This window comes from Pseudorasbora parva, chromosome 21 (assembly GCF_024679245.1).
Source record: "Pseudorasbora parva isolate DD20220531a chromosome 21, ASM2467924v1, whole genome shotgun sequence".
Lineage (NCBI taxonomy): Eukaryota > Metazoa > Chordata > Actinopteri > Cypriniformes > Gobionidae > Pseudorasbora > Pseudorasbora parva.
In genome coordinates this window covers 31436453-31462562 of record NC_090192.1, presented here as the reverse complement: position 1 = coordinate 31462562, position 26110 = coordinate 31436453, and the positions used below count along the sequence as shown (strand labels likewise).

Below are 26110 nucleotides of genomic sequence, written 5' to 3'. Positions count from 1 at the left end.
TTCGGTGTTGGAGATCATTTTAATTAGCCAGTAAAGCATTTCTGGTTATGAATATCTTGTCTTCTTTCATAGTTGTTTTTGTAATTTCTCTCTCTCTCTCTCTGTAAATAAACATATATTTCAAATGGATAACTTTATTGTGCTCAAAACCACAAAGTATTTTTTTAAATAAAAACATGGAATCACAATTCTCTTCCTTTGTTCAGACATATCGATGCAATATAATATATAGAGGCAGCTTGGACTGAATTATATCACCATCTGCATCGTTACTTTGCTGTTTTCGCATATCAATATATCAGAATTGGGATAAAAGAGACAGACTAATGATAACCAGACGTTCTGTGTTGTTTGGTGTGTGTAATTGATGAGGGAGTGTCAGAATGAGGAATGAGATATGAGGTGTTACGTGATGGGTGGTCATTATCACGCCCTTGACCGCCGATTGCAGATCAGCACTCGAGTCAGGCTCCAAATTTGGACTCGCTCCTGAAATTTAGGGTGGCGGTTTTAAGGGGGTTGTTTCCAATCTAACAAAAGCAGGCTGAAACATGAAAGACCAGCTGATTAATGTGTATCCGTGGGGTGTATGTCACTGGCACCACAAAAGATTATGGGCTCTTAGTCGTCTCGTATGGAATGTAAAGCTTTGCCACTGTTAAATACACCCTTCCTGCAGAACCTGCAGCCTCATTAGCCACATGTTAATTGATAGAAGGGCCATAAAGGCAGCCACTAATGATTGGGGATCAACAAACGAAGAATAGCTCCGGTATTAAAAATGTTTTTCCAGCAAAGCAATGACCTGTATATCTATAAGAAATCACGTTACAGGTTGTTGTGCTTTGGCTTAGTTACAATCAATGTTTGTGGCCTCCCTTCATATGGGCTTCATTCACACATTTTCAGTGCACTACAAGGTGTTAATTGAAAGAGAATGGTCTTGTGGAAACGGTTGTGTTTGGTCCAAATTGGCTATAAAATGTAATGGTTTAGGCTGGGGAACTTGACATTAAAAAGGGTTAGTCAGACGATCAGCTCATAGTGCCTGATTGTCCTTTATCAAGCCAATACTTGACATGACATATCAACCAGGAATTGTAACAATGTTTTAAACGTGTCTAATTCTTATACTGTCATCAAACATGCAATATTTAGGACCTCGTTTTAATCAAGAGATTTAGCAGGATATTTGTGCATTCAAAATTTAGTTTGTCACAGTGCAGGACTATTTAAAGGGGTAGTTCACCCACAAATGAAAATTGTCATCATTTACTCACCATCAAGTTGTTCCAAACCGGAATTAATGTATTTCTTCTGCTGACCGCAAAATAATATATTTTGAAGAATGTGGGTAACAAACAGTTGATGGGCCCCATTGACTTATATATGATAGGTTTGGGTGAATTATCCCTTTAAGTGAACTGCACAAACAAAGCTTAAACAATTTAAATCTAAAACATTTTTACATCACAATAAAATGTAGCCTACCTATACCCAAAACTTGAGGGGAAACGATAAATAAAAAAAATGAACATAAACATTTTGTAAAGAAATGCTGTTACACAAATAATTTTTATTATTTTAACCAAATTAAAGAACAAACTAAAATGGTATAGGCCAAACAGTTATCACCTTCTGAAATAAGGCTAACATGTAACTTGAGCTTTTTAGAGGTCTCCACGTCATCTGTTAACTTTAAAACACCTGCACATGCAGGGCCGGCGTTTGCTATAGGCGAGCTAGGCGGTTGCCTAGGGCGACAATTGTGTTAGGGGCGCGAGCGCGCTCTAGTGCCGCGCATTACTACCCATTAAGCATAGAATCGGAACAAGCGAAATACAACATAATTGTAGAAAGTGCCCTCCCCCTGCCTTTGATACATGGACTCTCCCAGTCACCCCTGTCATTCAGTGCAAAATGGACTGTTCCAAAACTTTCCACAGGAGTTCGCGAAGTGACGGAGAAGAGAGCAGACGGTTGATAATGAGAATGGGAGATCGGCTGAAGATTGTATATAGTTTGAGTGAATAAAGTATTAGTCCAATCAGTGGAGGCCTTATCGACTGTGCGTGTGCGTGCATTACACCGTAAGTCGTCACTTAATCATTTAACACTCAACTAACGCTATTCCGCCTGTAGTAAACACGGATGTTTACAGTTAATGTTGTTTCTGTAATTATAGTCTACTGCTGTAACATCACTGTTATTCTATATTTGTCATTTACTGTCAGTTTTAGCCATATTTATATCATATAAACACCGATGCACGGTTGCATCTCAGGAAGCGCGCATGCGCTATAAAGCTGTTTACATCTGAGAGCTGATCGCACGTGAAGCAGCAGTCATGCTCACGCGCACAGCTCATGGACAGTTAGCGCACACACATTTTGTATTGTACTGAACGTCCATTCCGATTTATTCTAGTTCATCCTCATCGAGATTATATTGTGTTCTATTTCATAAGTGTTCATCAGAAGCTTTATTAGTATTGTGTTGTGTTTATATATGTTTCTTATATCCATATTTATATCTGTATTTTGTATTGTGTATTTACAGAACCACACATCTATGCACATTTAATAAAACCACCCATTTGGATAAAACCTGAGTAAGACATCATTGTTCTGACCGGACAAACTGTAGCCTTCAACCAAACCCGAACAAGCAATTAGAGTCAAGATTCACAATATTTTTCATGGTCCTTCGAGCCGGATCGGGTGAATTGCTACAGAGATGTCTCAACCTGAGAGAGAAGCGCCTGTTGTGCGTCCACGAAGACGGATCAACCCACCAACTCATTTAGCTGATTATGAGCTTGGTGAGCTATTGCCGCATCGACAGCCACTCCCAGACTTCAGCCAAAGTAGGGTCCATTCACCAAGTATGGTAGGATACACCAGATCATCTTCTCCTGTCAGTCAAGAGTTAGACCATGATAAGTGGACACTGAGAGATGAATGGCAAAGTGAAATATCAGATGGTAGAGGGGAAAATGAAGTAGAGCTTACAGCTACACTGCAGGTGCTGAAACGAGAGAATGCAGACTTACGGCTACAAACCAGCCAGCTTCCAGAGATTATTTCAGCACTACAAGAGATGCGTCAACAGAATGCTTTGTTGCATCAAGAACTTCAAAGTCTTAAGGCAGAAAGAGGAGCCCCCTTCAGGCCAGTGACTTCATCAGTGCCGTATCCAAGTCCCTTTACTCCAGTGGTGAGCTCTGAGACCCCACAATGTTTCCGTCCGACTCCAGCCCCTCGGACAAAGCCACCAACGCCGCCTACTGTAATGAGAGAACTGAACCCAGCTAGCTTAGCTGATGATATCAGAAACATGGACATTTCTTCCTCAATGCAGGAGCGAGTCCCACCACAAGTGCGAGACAGCAACCCACCTCAGCCCAGGTATTCTCGTTTTTCTCAACACCTTCCTTCTCATCAGTCAGAGTTCCAGACACCAGCATATGAGCAGAGGCCACCTCCTCAGCCAGACTCCAGACAAGCTTATTACCAGCCTCCATTGGCACAGGAGAAATTATACAGAGGTCCTGCTCCAACCATTCCCTTCCTAACATCCCCTGATCCTCGGGAGTTCTCTAGACTGAGGATAGCGTTGGAGAACATTCTGCCTGGGGATACAACAGAGCGATTCAGGTATCAGATCCTCACTGACCATCTTAAGTTGGAGGAAGCACTTAGTGTTGGGCGATATGCCTAATTTTCCAATCGTCATATCGTCAGCCTGTGAGATCGCCGATATGCGATCTTATCGCGTCGGGGCGGAGCATTCAGTGGCATAACTTTGTTTTAAAAAGTGGGTGGGACAGTCTCACGAAAATGCGTACGAGTGTGCAATCTCGTGGAATGTATACGTCAAAATGAGCTTTGTCTTACAAATGGTAGGCTACGCAGTTTTTTGTGTGCATATGATACACACTTTATGGCGTATTATAAGGGGATGCATCTAAACACAATATAGCGTTAGTGTCCAGATTTTTCACGTGAATAAAGGCATAGATTTGCACACTTTAAATCCTCGTATTTTTTCTCATTAAAACCGAATATCATCAGTGATTGTACATGAAGAGCAGGGACAGTTTTTGTGCATTTTGTTTCGTGATTTTACCGGAACGAATACAAAAGTTAGATTAAAGTGCTCTGCACATGCACGAGCCACGAGAGAAATCTGCAGCACTGAAAACAGCGGCAACGAGCGCCAGATCGCCTCTTATTTAACAATCGAAATGATGCTCTTCTAGTTAACCAGATGTGTTGTGTTTGTATTATTTAGGTTCATCCGTGAAGCAATCCGTGTGCAACTGGTCGGCTGTTGCATACCACAAACACAGCATTTATTCATTATTTTTTATTTAAAATCCAAAAGTTTTTACTGAACATGGCTCGTCACTAGCCTACAGCATTTTATTCAATTAATTTATTCATATTTAGATTTAGCTCACACAAGTGGCAAAACATTTAAACATAGGTTATAGCCTAAATCACAAACATTTTAAATTAGAAACTTACAATAGGCTATTCAAAAACAGCCGACTCTCGTCTTTTCTTTCGTTTTTAAACCTTTTAAAGGAAATCCTGCAGTCTCGTTTCCTTGCTTAACTTGAGAAAAAAAGCCATGTGTTGACTTTGAAACAAGAGTAGGCCTATATTTTAAATTATACAATTTAAATAATAGCCTCCGTCAATAGCCTACCTGTTTATTTTAATGCGAACAATGTTCTGTCGTTTTAATGCAGCAACGCAGCGCAGCAAAAAATAGCCTCGGTACGAAAACGATCCGTGCACTGCTGCAGACGCACCGCTCCTGGAACGGACTGACGGACAGCATCCGCGTGCAGTATGAAAGCTGTTATCCGTTAACATGGGTACGGAAAAAAATACGCACCGCACACGCACTGCAGACGGGGTATGTGTGAAACGGGCTCCATCGGAACGCGTGTTCAGTGCAGCGGGCAACATACTCCCCACCGCAACCTTCTCAAACCAGCTGGTTTTCTTTATACAAAACATTTTTGGGAATAGATACCTGAATTGCATAACAATAATTGTTGTCTTAATTGTTTCTGGCCTTGTGTTTGTTTTAGCAATAAGTTCATTCGAGTAGCCTATACATTTGAGGTGATTTAATTGTTTTGCCGTTTTATTTGAGTTCCTTCATTGTGTTTTTTATTTATTAAAGCCTATTTCGTTATTTATTATTTTTAGGCTACCGTCAACCTGGTGTCACAGCCTGTCTATTTTAATAAACTATTTATTTCTGTAGCCCATACAGCGGGCAAGGGCTAAAACACATTATTAGAAAATACATTGTCTGCTGACATTTAAGTATTTCACTGCACTTTAACAAGAAATCTTAGCTTAACGGCCAGTGCAATATTTTTTTGTTCATTGTTGTTCCGTCGTTAAGTCGTTTGAAATAAAGCTGCTTTTACTTTTTGACTGATTGCTCTGTTCAAATGTATAGGCTATAGCCTATAATTATAATATAGCAATTTGTTATTGTATTATTATAAGTATAAAATAAATGTACATTTATGAAAAAAAAATGCTTTAGCCTGATGATGATGATGATGCCGTTTTCGCCGTGGCTTATGTGAATTTGTGAATATAGGGCTAGGTTGATCACCTTGCAATTAAATTCTGAAACTATGTAGTTTTTTCGTCTTTAAAAAAACATTTTTTTTCACTGAAGAGTAACTCATTTTTACGTTTTAAAAGCGTGTGGTGTTGCACTCGCAGTATATATGCGGCACGTAGCCTGTGAGTGCAACACCACACGCTTTGATGTTGATGTGAATAGTAAGGCTAAGCAGAATAAGTACAATTAATGTAATGATGATGATAATAATAATAATAACTATGATCATAATATTTTCATTTAATAATAATTTTTATTTATTTATTATATTCATGGGGAACGAGCCAAATATCGCCTTGAAATCGCCAACAGCTTCAGCTTTCGGCGATCTCTCTGCCTATCGTCGATACACGATACTATCGTCTATCGGCACAACCCTAGAAGCACTATTAGTTGCAGACTCGTACAGTAACTCAAGCTTCCCTTTCTCAAACACCATGAGAGCCCTCAATAGAATGTATGGCCAGCCTCACCAGCTAGCCTTACAACGCATTGCAGAACTGATGGATGGACCGAACATTCGCAGCGGAGATGTAAAAGCTTTTCGCATGTTCGGACTCCAAGTGCGTTCCCTGGTTAGTATGCTGGAACAGCTGGGCCAGAAAGGTAATGTTGAGCTGGAGTGTGGGTCACATGTGTCCAGACTGACGAGCAAACTGCCGCATGACCTCAGGTCCAGTTTCAAGAGGTATACACATCCTCGTCTTGTTGCGATACCTACATTATTGGACTTTGCAGACTGGCTTGAGTACGAGCTTCAAGTTCAGGAGGACCACACTGACTATACCAGTCACTCTAAAGTTTTGTCGGACCAGAGAAGGGAGATGAGGAGAGATTCTAAGCAAACGCGCAGACCTACTACAATCCTCCTTGGTACAGAGAAACCGAAAGCCAACCCAGCATCACCAGTTCATCTGCCAAAACCAGCTGCTGCTAAGAGAGAAGGGGTGAATGCTTACTGTCCATTCTGCGACAGCAACAGACATTTCCTAAATGGCTGTGAGAACTTCAAGTTACTCAACAAGGAGCAGAAGGTGTCTTGGATTAAAGGCCAAAATAGATGTTGGCGTTGTGGGCGTGGTCATCATGCTGCAAATTGCACACTGAAAGCCCTCTGTCCATCCTGCAATAGGAAGCATCTGCAAGCACTGCATGAGGTAAATGAGCAAAGTAAAGCCACCGAAGAATCAGTTCCAGCCAGTGCAGTCTTGTATGTGGATCGTCCAACCTGTGACAACAAAGTTCTGCTGAAGGTGACTAAAGTTATGCTGCAAAATGGCAACAAATCCATGGAAGCATATGCCATTCTCGATGATGGGTCAGAGCGGACCATTATCCTACACGAAGCAGTGCAGAAGTTGAATCTCAAGGGACAGCCAGAGGATTTGGTTCTGCGTACTGTCAGGCAAGATACACAGACCATTCATGGGGCAGCTGTGACATTCACTGTGTCCTCAGTGGCTAACCCTCGTAAGACTTTCAGAATACGTAGTGCCTTCACAGCCAACAGCCTGGGTTTAGCAGAGCACACACATCCCGTTAAGGTACTCCAGAAGAAGTACAAGCACCTTGCAGGCCTGCCACTACAGCATCTTCACAAAGTGAAACCAGTAGTTCTAATCGGCTCTGACTGCCCGCACCTCATCACACCCATAGAACCAGTCAGTCTGGGTCCACCTGGTGGCCCTGCTGCTGTGAGAACGCGTCTAGGATGGACACTACAAGGTCCAGCACAAGAAGTAACCGACAGACTGTCCCCACAGCAATGTCTCTTCACCAGCTTAAGGCCCAGTACGGACATTTATGAGAATGTGGAGAAACTGTGGAAAATGGACATTCTTCCATATCGAACCGAGAAGGTACTGACAAGGTCAAGACAAGACCAAGAGTCCATCCAACTGCTCCAGGACAAAACCGTGAGAGTGGATGTTAACGGAATCCAGCGTTATGCTACTCCTCTTCTACGTACCAGAGGGATGCCATTTCTACATGCACCCAAAGAAGCTGTCCTGCCACAATTAAGGGGAATGGAAAATCGGCTTCACAAGAATCCTGAGCAGTCAGTAGCCTACCAAGAAGAGATTGTCAGGTTACAGCAAGCTGGCTATATCACCAAACTCACTCCTGAACAGGTGGGCCATTCCAAGGAAAGCTGGTACATTCCACATCATCTGGTGGAGCATAATGGAAAGAAAAGGGTTGTCTTCAACTGCTCTTTTACTTACCAAGGTCAGAACCTGAACGAGTACTTGCTCCCAGGTCCACCACTCAGCCCTTCTCTTCTGTCAGTTCTTCTGCGATTTCGAGAACATTCTATCGCAGTTAGTAGTGACATTCGTGGGATGTTCCACCAGGTACTCCTTTTGCCTGAAGACAAACCACTACTGAGATTCATTTGGAGAAATCTTCAGAAAGACAAGGCACCCGAGGTGTATGAATGGCAAGTACTTCCGTTTGGAACAACGTGTAGTCCTTGCTGTGCGACATTTGCTTTACAGAAGCTGGCCTTGGATCACAGTGAGTCTGAAGACACCCAGTTCTCAGTAGAGAAATCTTTCTACGTTGACAACTGCCTCCAGAGCTTTGCCACAAGTGAGACAGCAAAAGATCTCGTTGACAGACTCCGCAACCTCTTAAGTTCAGGAGGCTTCGACCTAAGACAGTGGGCGAGCAATGATCCATCAGTCATCAGCCACCTGCCAGCTGATGCTCGATCTCAAAGCAGCATCCAGTGGCTCAACGAAGGTCATCAAGATGCACAGGAGTCAACTCTTGGGTTGCATTGGCATTGCTCATCAGATACCCTCTCCTATAAGCAGCGTCGGACAGACCACCCACTTCCAACTATGCGAAGCATATACCATATTCTCGCTAGTCAGTATGACCCCATTGGCTATATTGTGCCATTCACAACACGGGCCAAGGTAATTGTACAGAGGTTATGGGACAAGAAACGAGAGTGGGATGATCCCCGACTGCCTGAGGAACTGCTGAACTCGTGGAACACTTGGGAGAATGAACTGGATGGTTTGCAGCAAATTGGTTTGCAGAGGTGTTACTGCAGTAAAGAACTGGATAACCCTACCAGCATTAGACAGATCCACATTTTCTGCGATGCTTCAGAGCAAGCCTACGGTTCTGTGGCGTATTTACGCACTGAAAACACTGAAGGTAGAGTGGAGGTGGCCTTTGTAGCTGCTAGATCTCGAGTAGCCCCGAAAAAACAGCAAACAATACCACGTTTGGAGTTGTGTGCCGCACTCACAGGTGCACAACTCGCGAAAGTTCTGAAGACAGAGCTGACTTTACCCATCCACAGTGTCACTCTGTGGTCTGACTCCACAACTGTTCTTACCTGGCTGCTATCACACTCCTGTCGTTTCAAGGTGTTTGTGGGGACCAGAGTGACAGAAATCCAGGATCTTACGGAGTCTGATAACTGGAGGTATGTGCCATCAAAGGAGAACCCTGCAGATGACATCACCAAGGGAAAATCCCTCTGTGACATAGGCCAGGAAAGCAGATGGTATAAAGGGCCAAAATTTCTCAGACAAACGACTGAACACTGGCCAGAAATGCCACCGTTTACAACCCTTGACCAAGACAGTGAACTGAGAAAGCCAATCTTCTGTGGTTTATCAATCTCCTCTCCATCCACTCCTGATCCACAGAAGTACCATACACTTACAGATTTACTGAAGGCTTACATCCAGCATGTCAATGGGGCGGCCACAGATATCCCTACAGCAGAAGACTACAAAGAGGCAGAACTTGCAGTCCTTCGTCAAAGCCAAAGTGACTCGTTTCCAGAGGAACTGTCCTACCTCAGAGAAGGTAAAGCCTTGCCAAAAACTAGTCGCTTGCTGTGCTTAGCCCCTGAATTCGATAAGGACACTAACCTCATACGTGTTGGTGGTCGCCTCCGTCAGATCAGCCAGCTAGAGGAGGATACTATACATCCTATAGTCCTTGACTCGTGTCATCCAATCACCAAATTAATAATCAAAGACCATGATGATCGGTTACATCACCCAGGACCAGATAGGGTGTTTGCTGAACTCCGGCGGAGATACTGGGTCATACGGGGACGAGCTGCGGTCAGAAACCACCAACGACAATGTTCTGAGTGTCAGAGATGGCGCGGACAACCACATCCACCCAGAATGGCAGACCTCCCACCCGCCAGATTGAGAATCCATCAACCTGTCTTCTACTCAACAGGTGTGGATTGCTTTGGACCTTACACCATAAAGGTGGGACGCAGGAATGAAAAAAGATGGGGAATCATCTTCAAATGCATGACTTCCCGGGCAGTTCATATCGACATACTCACCAGCATGGACACCGATTCCTTCTTAATGGCTTTACGACGATTCATCTCCAGACGTGGTAAACCCTTTGAGCTTTTGGCAGACCAAGGTACCAACTTTAAAGGAGGAGAAAGGGAGTTGAAAGAGTCATTCATCGCCCTTTACCCTGAGCTCCAAGCCCAACTCGCCAGCCACCAGATCAAATTCATCTTCAATCCACCCAGTGCACCTCATTTTGGTGGATGCTGGGAGAGAGAAATTCGTTCTTTGAAGGCTGCACTGCATGTCACCATTGGCAGCCAGACAGTTACAGAAGAAGTGCTAAGAACAGTCTTCATAGAAATAGAAGGAATTCTCAACTCCAAACCCATCGGCTACACCTCTTCGGACATTGCAGATCCAGATCCAGTGACTCCCAACATCTTGTTGATGGGGCGGCGAGATGCCTCATTACCACAAGTGGTATATCAAGATTCTGAACTCCTGAGCCGTAAGAGATGGAGACACAGCCAGCTCTTGGCTGACCATTTTTGGAGACACTTTATTCGGCACTACCTACCCAACCTCCAGATCAGACAGAAGTGGAAGACTGAAGAAACTGACCTGCAGGTCGGTGACATAGTCATGATCGTGGACCAGCAACTGCCACGTGCTCTTTGGCCTGTAGGGAGAATTGTTCAGGTCTTTCCTGGGGTGGACAAAAGAGTCAGATCTGTGGAAATACAGGTTAAAGACAAAACTTACACCCGACCTGTAGCCAAGATTATTACCCTGCCCCCTCTTCCAGACTAGCCCTAGTTAGCAAATTCACCTTGTGAATTTGGGGGCGGCTGTAGAAAGTGCCCTCCCCCTGCCTTTGATACATGGACTCTCCCAGTCACCCCTGTCATTCAGTGCAAAATGGACTGTTCCAAAACTTTCCACAGGAGTTCGCGAAGTGACGGAGAAGAGAGCAGACGGTTGATAATGAGAATGGGAGATCGGCTGAAGATTGTATATAGTTTGAGTGAATAAAGTATTAGTCCAATCAGTGGAGGCCTTATCGACTGTGCGTGTGCGTGCATTATACCGTAAGTCGTCACTTAATCATTTAACACTCAACTAACGCTATTCCGCCTGTAGTAAACACGGATGTTTACAGTTAATGTTGTTTCTGTAATTATAGTCTACTGCTGTAACATCACTGTTATTCTATATTTGTCATTTACTGTCAGTTTTAGCCATATTTATATCATATAAACACCGATGCATGGTTGCATCTCAGGAAGCGCGCATGCGCTATAAAGCTGTTTACATCTGAGAGCTGATCGCACGTGAAGCAGCAGTCATGCTCACGCGCACAGCTCATGGACAGTTAGCGCACACACATTTTGTATTGTACTGAACGTCCATTCCGATTTATTCTAGTTCATCCTCATCGAGATTATATTGTGTTCTATTTCATAAGTGTTCATCAGAAGCTTTATTAGTATTGTGTTGTGTTTATATATGTTTCTTATATCCATATTTATATCTGTATTTTGTATTGTGTATTTACAGAACCACACATCTATGCACATTTAATAAAACCACCCATTTGGATAAAACCTGAGTAAGACATCATTGTTCTGACCGGACAAACTGTAGCCTTCAACCAAACCCGAACAAGCAATTAGAGTCAAGATTCACAATATTTTTCAATAATGTTCATTAAACATGATCATCATATGGCGCCCCCTCAGCCACACGTTTAATTACTTATCAACCTGATTATTAGATTGAATTGATGGTGATTATTGATTATTAGTTCAGGCGTTAGGTCAGGCAAGTGCTCATCTTGCGCGTTCATCAAAAGTGAGGCGTCTAAACCCGCGGATGCACAGGGATGGAAAAAGAGAAAAAAAGAAAGGAAGAAAATCGAAAGAAAGCCCAGTATAGAGGTTAGTCTTCTTATCTCAGCCAATAAGTTGTCAAACAAAATAAAATTACTTAGTATCAATCTTATCAACTAATGTTTATTTTATAAATATTATTAATATTGTCACTAAGCTATCACTTGCTAGTTTTCTACATAATTACTATACGTATTGCAAACATAACTTCACTGACAATAATCTACAATAACCTAAATGGATGTCATTAAATATCAAAAGTCCAGTTCGTTATGAATATGGATAACGTATGCATGTTATTTATGAAAAGTACAAACACTCTCTACGTGGTCGTCGGAAGGAAATAAATACGGCCTCTCGTTTTTTTTTTTTTTTTTTTTTTACTGTAGCAGCCTAACGATAGACGCCATATTATTTACATTAAACACAAATATGCTGTGTTCACCAAATTCTTTGCAGTGGCTGTAGTGTAGTGGTAAGACGCATGGCAGCAAGTTTTGATGCAGATCGATCAGAGGTTCGATCCCGCCTTTTGCCAACCCGCTCTATTCCCTTTTCCCATCACATACCAGATCGGAAAGGCATTTATTTTCAATAAAAAGTGAGAAAATGTTTGAAAAGTGGAAATAAAGCGTCAAACGTGTTTAATAATAAGTGCTTCTCGGTTAGGGGTAGGCCTAGGAAAACAGACGAGCTGAATTAGAATAGAGACGATAAAAGTGAGTAGGGTGGGGAGGGGTGGGGGGCGCAAAACTCCATCTCGCCTAGGGCAACCAAAGAGCTAGAGCCGGCCCTGTGCACATGGATAAAGGCCCCTTCGCACCAAGGACGATAACGATATAGTTATAAAAACCGTTCTATTAAAAGGGCCTATTATTAAAGAATAGCCGAGTTCACACCACAGCTATAACGATAACGGCACAGAGAAACCATATCGTTGGAATGCACTTTCAGAAAGATTTATCCAACTCATGAACGATTAAAAAATCGCCAATCAGAATCCATTCTGCTGTAAAGAGCTCGAGCATTTAAAGCGGCAGACAAGTACGCGCTTGGAAAAAAACATAACGATATCATCCGTTGGTGTGAAATATATGCTTGTTTTTTTGTAAATAGAAAATGTAAGATCCCCAGAAGCAATTACCATGATTAGTTTAACCAGAAAGGTATATAAAATGCAGTTGGGGGAAAGAAGATGAAATCCACACACAGTGTGGGTGTAACAGACTTCACATGCACATCGCTGCAGAACATAAACCCATGAGGCACTGATAAGAATCACATTTTCATAGGCAAATACATGGAATGTAGACCAACAAAGCAATGCGAAAATGAAAAGAAATACACTGAACAGTTAAAACAAAAAATAATTGACTGTGGGAAACAGTAATGTTATGTTCACCACTGAATCAGGAATCTATATGATCAAATTTCAGTCCAACCTCAAAAGATGAAAGTGGAGTACTTACAAACAGTGATAAAACAGACAAGCAGAACACAACAAAACAACTCAGAAAAGAAAAGCAATAAGAACAATAATTCTAGTCAGCTAGCAATAAATCAGACAGTATGCATCAGTCAGAACATGAGCGATTCTCATACTTCATTCACTTATAGCTGGTTTGACTAACTATTAGTTAACTTTTAAATATTCTTAATCATAAGTTAACTCTTTGGAAGGAAAATCTGCTACTGCATTAATTTGATTGCATAAAAAAAGAAATCAGGGGGGAAAAGATTAAAATATGTGTTTCATAAAAAACTTTGGATGAATATTATTTTCAGGATTTTTCTGAAAACCATTAAGGAAGTCCCTGCCTGGACTCCCAAGACTTTAATACAACTTAACAAGGTACAGTGGAAAAACAAAGATGTCAGTAACTAGTCTGAGATAAGAACCTTATTTTTTACATGTCACTATCGGACTGAACACTAAACATGTTGGCCAAAGTAACATTAACACTCCATGTTCATTATACAGAACAGCAGATTAAAAACACTAAGGCACAGTAAATGGTTCAATCTGTCCTAGAGAGGAAAAAAGGTCCTACGAAGATAACTTTTTTTTCTTACCTCATATTAATTGTAAAGCCGACAGACATTTCTGGCTTCTATTTTCATTCACAGAAGGTACAACTTCAATAAGGAAGTATGCAAATAAGCACATTACATTTTACAACTTTGCATATAATTTACCATAGCAGCCACAAGGGGGTACACTTGTGTCGTTCTATGCGATGGTCCAAAACACAATATTCTTAAATGCCCCGTGTGCACAAGGCCCATTTTTAATGTGATGCCCGCTCAGTTTATTACACCAGACATTCAGTTTATTGCACCAGATTCAGCAAAATCTCACACAAAACAATAATGGAAGCTCATAAGGGACTATGGATTCAGGTATCCTGGTGGACAGCTAAAGGATCAAATCAAAGTGTCCAATGTCATCATGAACCCAAAAGGAATGTTGTCTTTTAAAACAAGGAGGAAAGAGATTCTTCTCACAGCCGGATCACTTTGACCTGTTTTTGAGCATGCATTTCCGCACGTCCATATGAAAAGGTCTAAGGTTTCACTCCTGAGTAACCTAGTCTAGTCTTCATTTTTCTGCCTTTGAAACGTCTGTTTAAGCTGGCGTGCTTGTACCAGAGACCCTGCCAGCAGCTGCCCCTTTAGGTCAGCGTTTAAGTCTAAACCTCCGACGTCCCGCAGAAGATCCAGGTCAGCACCTCCTCCACCCTCAGGGTCCACAGATCTGCGCCTCCTCCTAAGGTCCACCCCTCCATCCTCTCTGCTCCGCTTTCTCTCTATACTCTCCTTCAAGTCCCTGCCTCCTTTTTGCTTAGGCATTGGCAAGAGTTCAGCTTTGGGGTCGCCTCGCTCTTTCTTGGCGTCAATGACCTGCTGTAGTTGATCAACCCGTTCCTTCTGATCAAGCATTCTTTTCTCCTTCATAGCACGTTCCATGATCTCTTGGTCAGTCTTCTTTCGTTCCTGTTTTAAACTCTCATCCTCAAGACTTCCCTTCTCCCGCCGCTCCTTCTCCTGCTGATCACGTCGCGCATCAATGACCTGTTGCAGCTGGTCTATCCGCTCCTTGTGCTCAAGCAATCTTTTCTCCTTCTCTGCACGCTCTATGATCTCTTTATCCATCTTCTCTTGTTCCTGTTTCAACCTCTCTGCTTCAAGCCTCTCCTTCTCTAACTGCTCCTTTTGCTGCCGCACATGTTCCAGCTCCTGCTCGCGTGCCAGTTCCTCTCGTCTTTCCCGCTCCTTCCTCTCCTTCTCAACACGGGCTTGTACCTCCTTCTCAATCCTTTCCTTATCCAACTTCTCTTTTTCTATTCTCTCCTTTTCCGCCTCCAGTTGGACCAATTTCTGCCTCAATCTCTCCTCCTCACCTAGAATGTTGGAATTGATTTTGGGCTGTTCTGGTTCTTGGGGCAGCGGAACACCTTGGGCATCAACCTCTGCCTGTACTGCTTCACCATTCCCTGCTTGGTTTTTCAGGTCCAACTCCTTCTTGAGACCTTCAGAACCTCCATCTTTCACTGATTCTATGGCATTGTCGAAAATACCGGGTGCAACGTGAGCCTCTTTTGCGACTGGCTCCTCAGGCCCCCCGGCATCTGCAGCTACATGAACCGGCTGACCCTGGGGCTGCTGCAATTGGTCAACTTTAGGATTCACTGCCCCCTGCATAACATTCTCCACCTCACCTGCACCCTCTCCTACAAAAGACATGATGTGTTTCAATGCAAAATCACTTCAGAAGGAAGCACAAATAAGCACTGGTCAAGTCACAAGAATTTGTTTTTAAAACTCACCATTTACAACAAGTTCAAACAGACAAGTCTCAAATGAATTTGAAAAGAGCAGGGCCTGTACTTGTACCACCAAACATTATCTGACTTTTAGAGACTCACCTGCTGCTGCCTTTGGTTCAGCTTCTCCTTCCTTTACTTGATGGACCTCCTCATGTTTATCCTCCTGGTCCACATGTCTTTTCTGCTGTTCTACTCCCTTTGGTTCTTCTTCTCCGTCCTTAATTTGGTGCATCTCCTTGTGTTGTTCCTCAATCACCGCCAGAAGTTTTTCCTGTTGGTCCAGAAGCCTTTTCTGCTGTTCTTGCTGCTCTTTAATTACCTGCAGCAGCACAGCATGGTCCAACTGACCCTCTGAGGATCAGTCAAGCAGAAATGAAAAAGAGAAGAAACAATGATCCAAAATGCCTTGCCAATACATACAAATTTGATTAATTAATTTAATTTATTTTAAATATAATAGTGTATAATACAGTGTAATTATCTATGACTATGGCTATACTGAGTCTGATTGCTTATCAAATAAAAACTAGATTATTAGTTTTTCGTAAGAAAATGTTACAAATACAAAACCTGCCGTGATGTTGTAGTTGGCTTGATAACTTCCCCACTATTTGTTAAGCAATGTTCAGAACAGGGTGTTCTGAGTCTGAGGTATTGTTAAGTTCTTGTCTAGGTTGTTGTTAGGGTATTTTTAAACAGTCAGTAGGGCTTGTTAGGTGGCTGCTAGTTGTTGCGTTGTTCTGCGTGTGTTTTTAGTGCACAGCTTGCCAGTTGCTAGATAGCTACTAGGGTGGATCTATGCATGTTCTAGGGGATTGTTAGGCAATATGGAATTCTACCAAAGAAATCCCTTTCATCATAAAACAAGTGACAGACCAGGGATCCCAATTAAGAGGAGATGGATGTTCAGTTATATTTCCAGAGCTAAAGAACACTATACACACATAAGCTGCTTTTCCACCATCATGCCGAAAGCTTCTAAGAACAGTAAGGAATGGTTCCGGTTATATTTCCACCTCAGCCAGAATTTCTCAGCACGGTTGGTCACTCTTATGTTGCCTGGCTTCCAATTTCTCTGTAGTTTGCTAAGTGCACTATTTGAGCAACGCAAACACAAATTAATAGCAAAATGAAAATAAATGTTTGATCATCCTCCATAACGGTTGCTATTTACATCTCATATTATCTATAAACTGTAAGGCAATGACTGACACATTTGTATTACATTCCAAAGAACTGTGTTATCAGCCCCAGAGTGGAAAATTAAACCATATCCGTACTGGCTGGGCTGGAACGGCACAGAATGGAACGTTAAAGTAAAAATAACAACTTGGCCTGATGGTGGAAAACGGTTATATACATTAAACTAGATGAATAATGGTAAAAGTATAAAGACAAGTCACAGACTATTGGTTATTAACAGCTATGATTGAAGGGTCGAAGTGTGAGAGAATGACTGTTAAAAATAGTAGCAAAGATGACAGACTGAGTAGAGTGAGATCAGCAGATATAAGACACATCATTTCGTACCTGCAACAATCTTTTTAATCACTGTAGGAGGCAGGAGTCCATGGCACAACAGAATGGTGGAGGAAGATAAGAAATCGAGAAACAAAAAGAGAAGACAGCAGAAAGAGTGCAAAGTGCCTTAATAAAAAACAAGCCACTTGAAAGAGACAGATTTAAGATTTGGTGCTTCTTTGCAGTATATTTGAGCATAGCAATGCAATATGACATTTCAGACGCCGGCCAGAGAAAATAGAAAAAATAAAACAATTACTTAGAAAAGGAAAAGGGCAAGAGAGTTTCACATATCAAGGACTGTTTTATAATGGAATAGATATCATTAAATTAATTTGCTTGATAAAATTATCTTGTAATGTGTCCTTCATATTTTTACACATTAAGTCATGGGTAAAGGAGTTGCTGCATCTAATTCTTTATTATCGGTGTTGTTATTGTTACACTTAGAAAACGTCTGGCCAGGAGTTATGAAGGATAACAGAACCAGGCAAAAAGAAGGGACAACTGCACCTGTGAGCTCAGACATCTGACTGAATAACAGAACAGGAACCACTGTTTTTCAAACCACCAGCCTATAAACAACCTATATTTCAAACCACACTTCCTATAGCTTCTGGACAATTTTCTGTGATGGATAAAGCACTTACCTTCCATCTTGTCCCCATCTACGTCTGCTCCTCCATCCTTTCCATCTGGAACCTTGTCTTCCTTGTGCTCCTGCACAAGAGGCTTCTCCTTGGCTGCAGGAAGCACAGTCAATGAATGAACAAATCATTACAGAGTGGAAAAGGTCATTTGCTTGGACCTTATGATGTGTCATTTAAACAGAATACCAATTAAAACAAAAAGGTTAAAAACATTGTTAACAAGATATTTAAGAGTTTTTCTCAAGTTTTTCAGTCTTGTACGCTGAACAGAAACTAGATGGTTAGATAAGGAGATACTAATGTGTTTACTCACATTTTTCATCCTGGGGTTCAGGGGCTTTGTCCACTTCCTCTGGCATCTTTTCTATGGCTGCTTCATTCTCATCATGCTTTTCCTTCACTTCAGGCAGGTTTTCTGGTTCTTTATGAACCACCAAGGGCTCAACCTTCTTCTGTTCTTCTGGATTTTCTGCCTTGTCCAACACTTGATTAGCTGCAAGCTGGTCCTGGTTTACAGCCCTTTTTACTGGGTCTTCTTTATCTTTTAAATTCTCCTCTTTTATAGATTCCTGCCCTACTTCTTGTGCTTGCCCTGCCCCCTGCTCAGCAAGAATCTCCTCTTCCTCTCTGGCAGGTAGTTTCTTTTCTTCCTCCACAGCTACAGGTTGTTTCTTGTCCTCCTCTAGCTCCTCCTGGTTTTTGATCTCATCTACATGAACTCTGTCATGAGGTATGGGTGGCTCATGGCGGTGGGCTTCCCCGTCTGGGACCGCTACACCTGTAGAAGAGAAGCCAGATATCTGAAACTGCTCAGAGGTTCCCATGTCACAACACCATCAAAATGACATGGCTAACTTAATGCTTTACCTGCATCAGGCCGATCCAGTTGAACTTCTTCCTCCTTATTCTTTCCCTCAGCCACTTGCACAGGTACTTTAATTTGAGGGGGCTCTGCTGCTTCTCTCTCTTCTGGCTTTTCAATCTCTATTGGGGGCCTATCTGGCTTTTTTCCTGGATCAGGATCCACTTTATTTTCTTGCACTAAAAACAGACAATATAGATGAGTCACAATTTGTTTCAAATTTCTGTGCAAGGTAACTTTAGGGGGGTCTTTTATCAGATGTAATTTGCAGTGTCACTCTTTGATGAAGACCTAATTTAGATACAGACAAACCAAAAACAAATAAAGCCAAATTAAGTTTATAACTGTGCATAGGCAAAATCCCAAAAATCAATGGCAGAACTGGATTTTATCCTGTGGGAATTCATTGGATTGTTAAAGTGGCCATTGCATAACAGAATCAGCGTATTAGAATGATGATTTCTGACCATGTGATACTGAAGACTGGAGTAATGATGCTGAAAATCACAAAAGAAATACAAATATGATCATATATTTAAAAACAAGAAAGGTTTTTAAATTGTTTTCATTTTTCACTATGGATGAACATGAGCCAATTTGTCTAAATTTAGAACATTTTACATGTATGTACATGTATTGTCATGTATTAAATACTGTGTTTTATCCCTAATTAAAAAACGTTTTTTTCACCAAATAAGTTCTGCCTTGGTGACCAGAGACTTCTTTAAAAAAAAAAAAAAAAGTCTTACAGACATTAACATTTTCAATGGTAGTGCATATGACAGGTGGTTAGAATTAACAAATTAGAGGGTTTGGTGACGTCATTCAAAAAATAAAGTTGTTTCAGAGACAGGCAATACTTGCAATAAACTATAATGATTTGTATTTTTATTTTTAATACATGTGAGTCTCTCAAACCAAATAACTGGCTAAGACCGAGTACCAGTGTGATTTTTTTTAAATTCCAAGCCATAGCAAGAAGCCTGAAACTAAAATCTGTGCATCTGTGCAGCCACAGCCCAGAGCGCCACACAAACACCAGTAGAGGGCAGCAAAGCATGAAAGACCAATAGGATATACGAGCAGAACCGTAAAGATTTCTAGTAAGGTACGAGATGGATGCTCAGTGCTTTCCATATAACCTTGCACCTCGTCCTGTGCAAAACAGCCTTTGAATATTTACAATGTCCACACCTTTCTTTAACCGTCCTGTAGTGTACTACCGTTACAGATAATCTATTGCACGACAGCATTTATGCATACACAAAAAGGAGTTACACATTTTAAATGAGAAAGGATAGCAGTCTTGATAAATATTATCTATGGGAGCGAGACAAGAAAAAGGGAGTTGAAAAGAAAGAGCGAGCATATAGTAAAGGGGGTGGGGTGTACTTCCCTACAATCCTGAAAAGCAAAGCGTGCCTGTGTGTACTCATACAGCTGCAAATGTACACCTCTACATGCCCGCGGGCCCCATGTTCCACTCACTCGCTCGCTGAGCCCTGCGTTTTCATACAGCTGCCCTCAACAGCACGCTGTAAACAGGAAACAGGTGTGGAAGTGGGTGTCCGCTCAATGATAAATGCCAGTGTCAGTCAGCAGGAGGGAGTGAGAGGGAGAGGAAGGAGGAGTGGCAGAACAGAAAAGGAGAGGTAATGGTGGATGAAGTTGTTGGGACGCTCCTGGTATGTGCCTTTTTATGAGCCTCTGTCCTGTATCAGCCTGTGTTAGAGGGAACACTGTCGTTTCTGCCCTCTCCCAGATTTGGACGCCCTCCCATCTTCCTCCCCTGACCGGAGCCATAACGAGAAAACGCCACCGGCCGTTTCACTGCTGCGCTGGGACACGGAGCGCTCAGGTTTGAAGGGCGTCATTCAGGTCACTGATTCAAACAGAGGCCCGCTACTGGAGCTAATAATTTGTGCTCCTTCAGAATTCTTTCCCCTTTTTTTCTCATTATAACTCATCCTTTCAGAACTTAGTTTTCCATATTTTTTATCACTTCTTTCAACTGAGGATAACTCTCACTTCATTAGGCATAGATGTACCTGGTAACTCGGGGGGTACGATGATGGGGAGCTTGTTCTCAGTTTTTGCGGGGACAACCGGAGGTGGGTTTGATTTCTGAGGCTCGTTGGAGGAAATGGACAGCGTGGTGAAGGTACTGATGAGCAGGATACCGAGACCAACCCACAGAACCAGCTAAAACAGAAAAGAGAGGAATGAAGAGAGAAAAGAAAATTAGTTTATACAGCATATGCATATGTTTTTTTATCGTCAGGCTCTATTAAACATACTCAAAAATATAATACAAATACAATATATACAGACAAGGAATTAAATACACCATGTCTGATGAATGTGTTTTCAATTTCTGTATTAAAATTAATTTTGATATTTTTGTGGAAAAAGTGGTGTAACTCTGAAGAGCTGAAGAGCAAAATGTGAAAAATAAAGAAAAAAAGTTGGAAATTATTTTAAAGTTTAACAAGTCTAATATATAAATATATTTTTTATATTAATATGAAATATATATTAAATTGAATTAATATTGAATTAAAATCAATATATTAATTGAATTAATATGAAAAACAAAGAGATAATTTGACTAAGTTGATATGTCTATAACAAATTACATTACCTAAAAAAATCCTGTGATTTAAAAAAAATTACGATTCGATATAAAGAAAAAATAAAATAAATATTTATAATAAAATGGTTATAAGTGGTTTTTGCATATCTTTTCAGTTAGATTTAGAAAAAGTATGGATGGAGTTATTATCCTGGCCCTTTCAGGCAACAAGTTTTTAAAAAAATTGCTTTTTTTAATAAATAAAAAAATTGCAGCTGGATTAGTTTTTGCTCCATGACTTTCCTTTTATGGATATTAGCATTCAATGCAAGTTGGATATTAGCGTTCAATGCAAGTCCTCATGTTTGTAGTGCACCTATCATACTTCAATTTGACTTTATACAGCTTGCATTTTGCATACAACTTGTCAAGCTCCTTCTTCCCCCTGGATATGATCAAATTGAAAGTTTGTCCAAGAGCTTGCACTCTCAGAAAATGGGAAGGATGTACTTGTTTTTCCCCCTCCTTTGCTCAAGGATACTCCACTTCTGCTGCACTTCCTGCTCATGTTGTGAGGTGTGCTCCCTAAACTGTCCCACTGCTGCACTGCTCTACTCAATACACAAAGCTGGCAGGGGTATCGTTGGCTTCCGATCTATAATAATGTCCTACAGTCATTAAAGGTGCCCCGAATGCTGATGAAATCTATTAAAGCAGGTCCTTACCAGTTTCACTGCCCCTGATCTGTGGGTATTCTTTGTGCAGCAGTGGACATGGACATGTCAGGCTGCTTGGCATGAGACATGGAAGAGTGACATTATACACTCATGCCAACACAAACATCTGCTGTGCTCATTATGACAAGAAGCTCTTTTGGAATTATCCTCGCCCAATATCAGAAACGCCACCCATTTGGGTGGACTCCAGAGTTTGGGAAGTGACCCTGGTGGCAAAGACTCATGGGTACTGAAGTGTGGCATGGTTGGCACTAAATAACAATGAACATCAGTATGTTGGCTGCTCGCAAACCACACAATGCGAAAGAGGTGAGGGAGACATCAGCATTGTGGTTACACATCATCTAAGATGAGACCTCAGTTGTTTTCACTCTATTGTGAAAGAGCAAAGGCATCTGTAATTTGGGCAGGAGATGGAGGGGGCACAGCTCGAGGCACAGAGCCAGACAGTGCCAGCACACACACTGTGGGAGCGACTCCACACAGCTAGTCAATGCACTTGCTGGATATCAAAATTAATGACAAACTCCATTACAAAGAGAGAAGAGCAGCTGCCTTTTCTCCCTCACACACAATCCCAGTGTATTCTTTATTATTTCAGCTCACATTAGACATCACACAGACAAATATTTTGCACAATACATATAGTATACACACACACACATTATATATATATATATATATACACACACACACACACACACACACACACACACACACACACACACACACACACACACACACACACACACACACACACACACACACACACACACACACACACACACACACACACACACACACACACACACACACACACACACACACACACACACACACACACACACACACACACGACCCCTTCCAAAAGTTTATCACCCCTTTATTCTTAAAGGTGTCATGAACTGGCTTTATTATTTTTTATACTGTTGTCTGAGGTCAACTAATGATGTTCGTGTGGTTTTTACATTCAAAAACATCATTACTAATAAGTAATAGGCTATTTTCTACACTGGTTTTAAGGCTCTCTACAAAACGCTGAGTTTTGATGGGCGTGCCGCACTGGAGACGCCAATCAAACGTAAACACCCACAGCTAGGATTGGATAAGATTTGCATATTTAATGAGCTTAAGCTCCCCTGTCATTTCACGAGGGAGAGGAGAGACTGAGGGAGGAGCGGCAACCAGAATGATTCTCTCGATCACAGGGCTCGTAAACGTCTTTATCAAACAAACACAATGTTTTATTTCTCATCCACCCACAACTGATTGGACTATTATTTTTATATTACACATAGCCCACACGATTGGACAATATAAGCACGAACTGCGTGCACACACATACACGTTTGGCGAGCGCGCTGCCTTTCAGATGTCAGCGAGAATAGCAGAACAAGAACGGAATATAATGAGATTTATCGGCGTGCTGGGCTTTGCGATTCCTGGCCCATACGTGTCTGAGTCCAGCGTACTAAAGGCAGTTCTGTTAGACACATACACATAAGCAAAACTATCTATAACAATGCAGTACTATTACATATAAAAACACGTTTTACTCACATAAGTGTGTAGCACCATTCCTGTCGGATCCAAATCCAGCATCGACCGGAGATTTGTTTACAAACGATCCCGCAGTGAACTGAAGTGAACATGTCTTCGCCACGTAAGCTGGAACTTCATTAAAAATAAAGTTCAACCACACATTCCTAATATTATTAGACGGAAGCTTATGCAGCGACTGTGCTCTTCCACAACCAGGAATAGCGCAATGTCTTAATCTTCCTCGGCATGTTTATTGTTGTTGACCAGCTAGCACGAGCCCTCCATGAGTCGGTGGGCGGGGCTACTGGATTAGACGCGCAGTAGAGGCGGTGTTTCGTCACACACTGATGTCAGTATGTAGCACAGGACTGTTTGCTGAGCCTGGTGTCTATAAAAGCTTTTCTTTGACCAACAAGGAAGTTTTCAGCTCTGAAAGTTACAGGATATTCTTATATTACCATGACCTTTTATATATCAAAAGCTCAAGGAAAAGTTGATTCCTCAATTCATCACCCCTTTAATACTTTAATACTATGTCATTACCTGGATGGTCCATGGGTGTTTTTTGATTTTGTGATGGTTGTTCTTGAGTCCCTTGTTTGTCCTGAGCAGTTAAACTGCCAAACATTCTTCATAAAAATCCTCCAGGTACAATTTTTTTTTGTTTTCTAGCATCTTTTGCATATTTAAACCCTCTCCAGCAGTGACTGTATGATGTTGAAATCTGAATTAAGTTGTATTTGAGTCCCTTAATTGTCATTAGTGTGAAAAGACGGATCTCAGAATCATACATTCACTGCTGGAGAGGGTTTAAATATGCAAAAGATGCTGGAATTTTTGGACCTGGAGGATTTTTCTGAAGAACATTGGGCAGTTTAACTGCTCGGGACAAACAAGAGAGTCAAAAATAACCATCACAAACAAAAAACACCCAAGGATCATCCAGGTAAGGGTTGATAAACTTTTGAACAGTGTAATTTTAATCAATTCAGCTAGTTCTTTTGTCTTGTGGACTAGATGTAAAAAAAAATTATGCAAAATATCTTATTCAGGACAGCACTAAATTAAAAATAATATGCATTTTGTATGATCTCTCTTTTTTTGTTAAAATTATTCAAATTTTCTGCAAGCGGTTATCACTTTTTCTTGCAACACACGAGTAAAAACTTGGTTATATCATATGGAGAAAAAAAAATCAAAAGAGAGGTTTGCCGTACCTGTGCAGTCCAGGCGTTCTTCATGATCTTCTTATAGATGAGAGCTGGGCAGATGAAGCAGATCAGACTGCCCATCGTAGCTCCAGTCAGACCCAGGATGGTCTCCACTATGGCACACAGGCAAATACATACATTTATTTGATAGAACAATTCTGTAAATCAGAAAAATGTGAGCTACTAATTAAGAATCTAAAAACATAAAAATGATACAATATAACCAATAGTTTTGGCACTAAAATATGACTAGGCAAGTTATTTCTGAAGCTGTAAAATAGCCCATGCAATGTATTAAGTTGCTACTTTACAAAAACAAAATGAAGGTTAATTATATTACTTGGAAGAATTGGTTTGATTTTGAAAGTATTTTTCGATTAAGAATTGTAATTCTTGATTGGACATGTGTTTCTTTTTAGAAAATATTAGTTCAATATTAGTTCACTTTTCTACATTGCATGGCTCATTACACTTTCTATAAACATCCAAATGTTACAGTTGTCTTCTAAAATGTCTGGTGGCATTACTAAAACAAAACAAATTGTAAAAACAATTAACTTTTTCCTAACATCTTGAATACGTGTACATGTCAATAATTGAATTAAAAAAAATCAAGAATACTTTAAGATAAAAAACATTTTTAATTGAAGACTTTATAATATATACACTAGCATTCAAAGATTGAGGTCAGTTAGATTTAGTTTTTCTTTTTTTTTTAAGTATTTTACTCTCACCAAGATTTGATCAAAAATATAGTAAACACAGTAATATTGTGATAAGTTCAAAAGCAAAGCATTTATTCAAAATATAAATATTTTGTGAGGTTATCAATGCCTTTACAGCTATTTTGGAAAAATATAACGCATCGTTGCTGCATGAAAGCATTCATTTATTTAATCTTACTGACCCAAACTTTTAAATGGTAGTGTAAATAAAAATACAAAACATATTTCTGTAATATTATCAGAATTTCCCTGATATTTAAATGTATTGACCTAGCTACACAATGTGTGTCAGTTGCACAGCCTTAGATGGCTAATTGCTTTAGTATATAAACCAAAATATAACAGCAAGTGGATCTAACTAAGTGTAAAAATACATTCCAACCTGCACTATATTCAGACCCAACATGAGGAGGCAGTTTAAAGCAGAAAAAAATGGTACAGGCAATCTACACCATCTCATCTCCTGAATCACCAAATCCATCCTCCATCAGTCTTTCTCCCCAGTCCGCTCCATCACACACTCCCCCCTCATCCCTCTATCTGCCTCCTACCATCCTTCCTCCGTGCTGCCCTTGTGTTGCAAGGCTGGGCAGTGGGCCCAGGGGGTGTTTTTCATCCTGAGAG

The 26110-nt window shown here is 41.0% G+C and overlaps 1 protein-coding gene across 4 annotated transcripts in view; it reads right to left on the bottom strand.

The window, feature by feature from the left end:
• Window positions 1-13111: 13111 nt before the first annotated feature.
• The window catches only part of slc38a10 (solute carrier family 38 member 10), a 29593-nt gene continuing 16594 nt past the window's right edge, over window positions 13112-26110 (bottom strand). For 3 of the 4 annotated variants that reach the window (XM_067429158.1, XM_067429159.1, XM_067429161.1), the window contains 8 exons: window positions 24768-24874; window positions 20748-20901; window positions 18705-18878; window positions 18151-18615; window positions 17838-17930; window positions 17197-17217; window positions 15766-16017; window positions 13112-15570 (listed from right to left, as the gene is read on the bottom strand). In XM_067429158.1, the coding sequence (XP_067285259.1) occupies window positions 14432-15570; window positions 15766-16017; window positions 17197-17217; window positions 17838-17930; window positions 18151-18615; window positions 18705-18878; window positions 20748-20901; window positions 24768-24874 (2405 nt within the window). In that variant the 3' untranslated portion in view covers window positions 13112-14431. The remainder of the gene's footprint in view (window positions 15571-15765; window positions 16018-17196; window positions 17218-17837; window positions 17931-18150; window positions 18616-18704; window positions 18879-20747; window positions 20902-24767; window positions 24875-26110) is intronic. The other variant, XM_067429160.1, reaches the window with a different exon arrangement.